This window comes from Elephantulus edwardii, unplaced genomic scaffold (genome assembly GCF_000299155.1).
Source record: "Elephantulus edwardii isolate Elephantulus edwardi_28Jun2011 unplaced genomic scaffold, EleEdw1.0 scaffold00022, whole genome shotgun sequence".
NCBI classification, from domain to species: Eukaryota; Metazoa; Chordata; class Mammalia; order Macroscelidea; family Macroscelididae; genus Elephantulus; species Elephantulus edwardii.
In genome coordinates, this window is record NW_006399772.1 from 18,648,967 (window position 1) to 18,651,466 (window position 2,500).

General features: G+C 38.4%; 1 protein-coding gene across 5 annotated transcripts in view; it reads left to right on the top strand.

Moving 5' to 3' along the window:
* FOXP2 (forkhead box P2) overlaps positions 1-2,500 on the top strand; it is a 347,008-nt gene that overhangs the window by 296,485 nt on the left and 48,023 nt on the right. For all 5 annotated transcript variants that reach the window (XM_006882656.1, XM_006882657.1, XM_006882653.1 and 2 more), the window contains one exon: positions 907-994. In XM_006882656.1, the coding sequence (XP_006882718.1) occupies positions 907-994 (88 nt within the window). The remainder of the gene's footprint in view (positions 1-906; positions 995-2,500) is intronic.

Genomic DNA, 2,500 nt, shown 5'->3' on the forward strand with positions numbered 1-2,500 from the left:
ACACACCAAAAGATGCTTGATTACTTGAAGATTATTTTAATTTGAGGAGAAAATATATTGGTTTTGTTGTTGTTGCGTGCTACAAATTGCATAGAGCATATTGCTAAGTATTTCTATGTCACTGCAAATAGTGCTCTGTTAAATAACTTTCAGTGTGTTAACATTGCATTCACTGAAGAGATATCTTTAAGTCATATTTAATAGTAGTATTATACTAGTGCAGATTCAAGATTGAAGAAAAGAATTAGGAAGTATTTTTCTTCCCCCATTTTGTAAAAGCTTTGGAGAGATGTCTTTACAAATAGGACATTAGATAGAAACTATGTTCAGATTTTGAGTATCAGAATCCTCAGTGCAGTTTATTTATTAGTAGCAGCAAGTAATCATTTTTTGTAAGTATTGATGTCTCCATGAGTGGCTAGTTTGCCATCTTTACATAATTCACACCACATCCCAATAAAAGAAGATATCACTCACTAAATAACCTCGTAGGCACCACAAAATGTTTTAACAGAAATGGAATAGAGAATTGCCTTTGTTCTCTTCCGAATTACTTTTGGTTCATATATTTATAAAGTGTCCTTTTAAAAAAAATGGTGTGAGCATATGAAATACACCCAGTGATTTCCACTATTACTCTAAAATGGTTGGTGGGAAATATTTTGTGCAATAACTGAAAAGCTTAGAGACAGGGACATTTTCTGCTGTTTGATGAGTCTATTTATGTAACATAATTTTCAATATATATGTAAGCATATTTAATTTTAGCCTTTATGGTTTCAGGTAGTCCCCTCTTAACTTAGAAGAGCTCACTAGGAATTTAGGACTTCAGAGCTGAAGAAGTGGAGCTCAGCCCATTGGGATAGGCCTTCCTTAGCATGTCTTTTGTGTTTGTGTTTGTTTCAGGCACCTTAACAATGAACATGCATTGGATGACAGAAGCACTGCCCAGTGTCGAGTGCAAATGCAGGTGGTACAACAGTTAGAAATACAGGTTTGTCAAATACTGAACGGACTCTTCTCACAGGTGTCTGATGTACTAACTTCAGTGTTGGGCACAGTCTGTGTCATTTAACCCACATGTGTCAGTAACACAAGGACCTAAAACTGACAAATAACCACACCCAGTGCTGTGGCGTTCCATTCGACCCTTAGCGGCCCTAAAGGGGTAAGCTAGAATGTCCCGTAAGTGTTCCAAGCCTTAAAGTCTATGAAAGCAGACTGCCCCCTCTTTCTCTTACAGGCTGACTTGTGGATTAGAACTCCTGACCTTTTGATTAACCACTGTGCTGTCAGGGCTCCATATGATAACTAATAGAGCTACATAAAACTTGAGATTCTCTTTAATCATGGCAGTGGTTGAAAACTCATTATGGACAGCTATAATTAAATATACTTTCTCCCTTAGATTACCAAACTTTTCATCTACATCCTAAATACTTGATTCTTACAAAAGACACAAATTGATGTTTTCCCCAATACAGATGCAATGGCTATGATTTTGTGAAAGAGATAGTTTATACTTAAATTAACCTTCATTTTCACCCCTGCCCCACTCGCCCTTGACATTTAACATTATAGGAAAAGGCCGGTCTCTACAATGTATTGTGTATCTGTAACCCCCTGATAAAAACAATTTTCCCCCTTTCTGCTTCTACTGTATCTTTCTTTAAAACTGAACTTGTAAAAAACATACCTTTAATGAAACTAATGGCAACTTGTTGTACCAGTGATGGTAATAAGTGTTATATGTCAAATGCTATTTGAAAGAAGCATTTCTGAAAAATTTCGAAGCCTAATTTGGACAGAAAGAAATAGAATTCGTAAAACGAATGTGAAAACTGTCAGATCACTCCTTTATTTTGTTTTCTTCACATTTGCCTCACTTTCACATCCATTTAAATTCATCATTCCCTGGCTTTCCCTACCCCTTTTCCCCAGAAGCTCCCCTCAAAAACATTTTCAGCTTTAAAATAACCAAAAAATCTCTAAAGAGCCTCACTTGACTTGCGGGCAAAGCTTTTTGCAAACCTGTTTACCATTTATAAAAGCTAGCTAACACATGCGTTCCACTGATGATGCAGTCAGCAGTGTGGCCAATTAGACCACCTTTTCCCCCCTCCTCTGCTGCGTCTGACTGATGGGAAGTAAGGTCCGTCAGTTGTAATGAGACCCAGTGCAAGTGTAGATGCGGACGCCGTGGCAGAGTTCATCGTTTCACACTGCCTGGTCTCTGTCACTCTATTGAATTAGATTGATGATGGCAGATTGCAGGGGGCACTAACTGGACCTCAGTGGGAATGCATGAAGTGTGCAGACAATCCTGGCAGGCACTTCGCTTTGAGAACCCTTCACCCCTTCCCAGCTGTTGGCACTAGTCCATTGCTAACAGTGTCCACAGGACTTTAAAGAGACACCACGGGCCTTCTAATTTATGGTTTCAGTAACTTGTTACTGTCGAGGCAACTGTGACCTCAATTCTCTTATTGACAAAAAGATG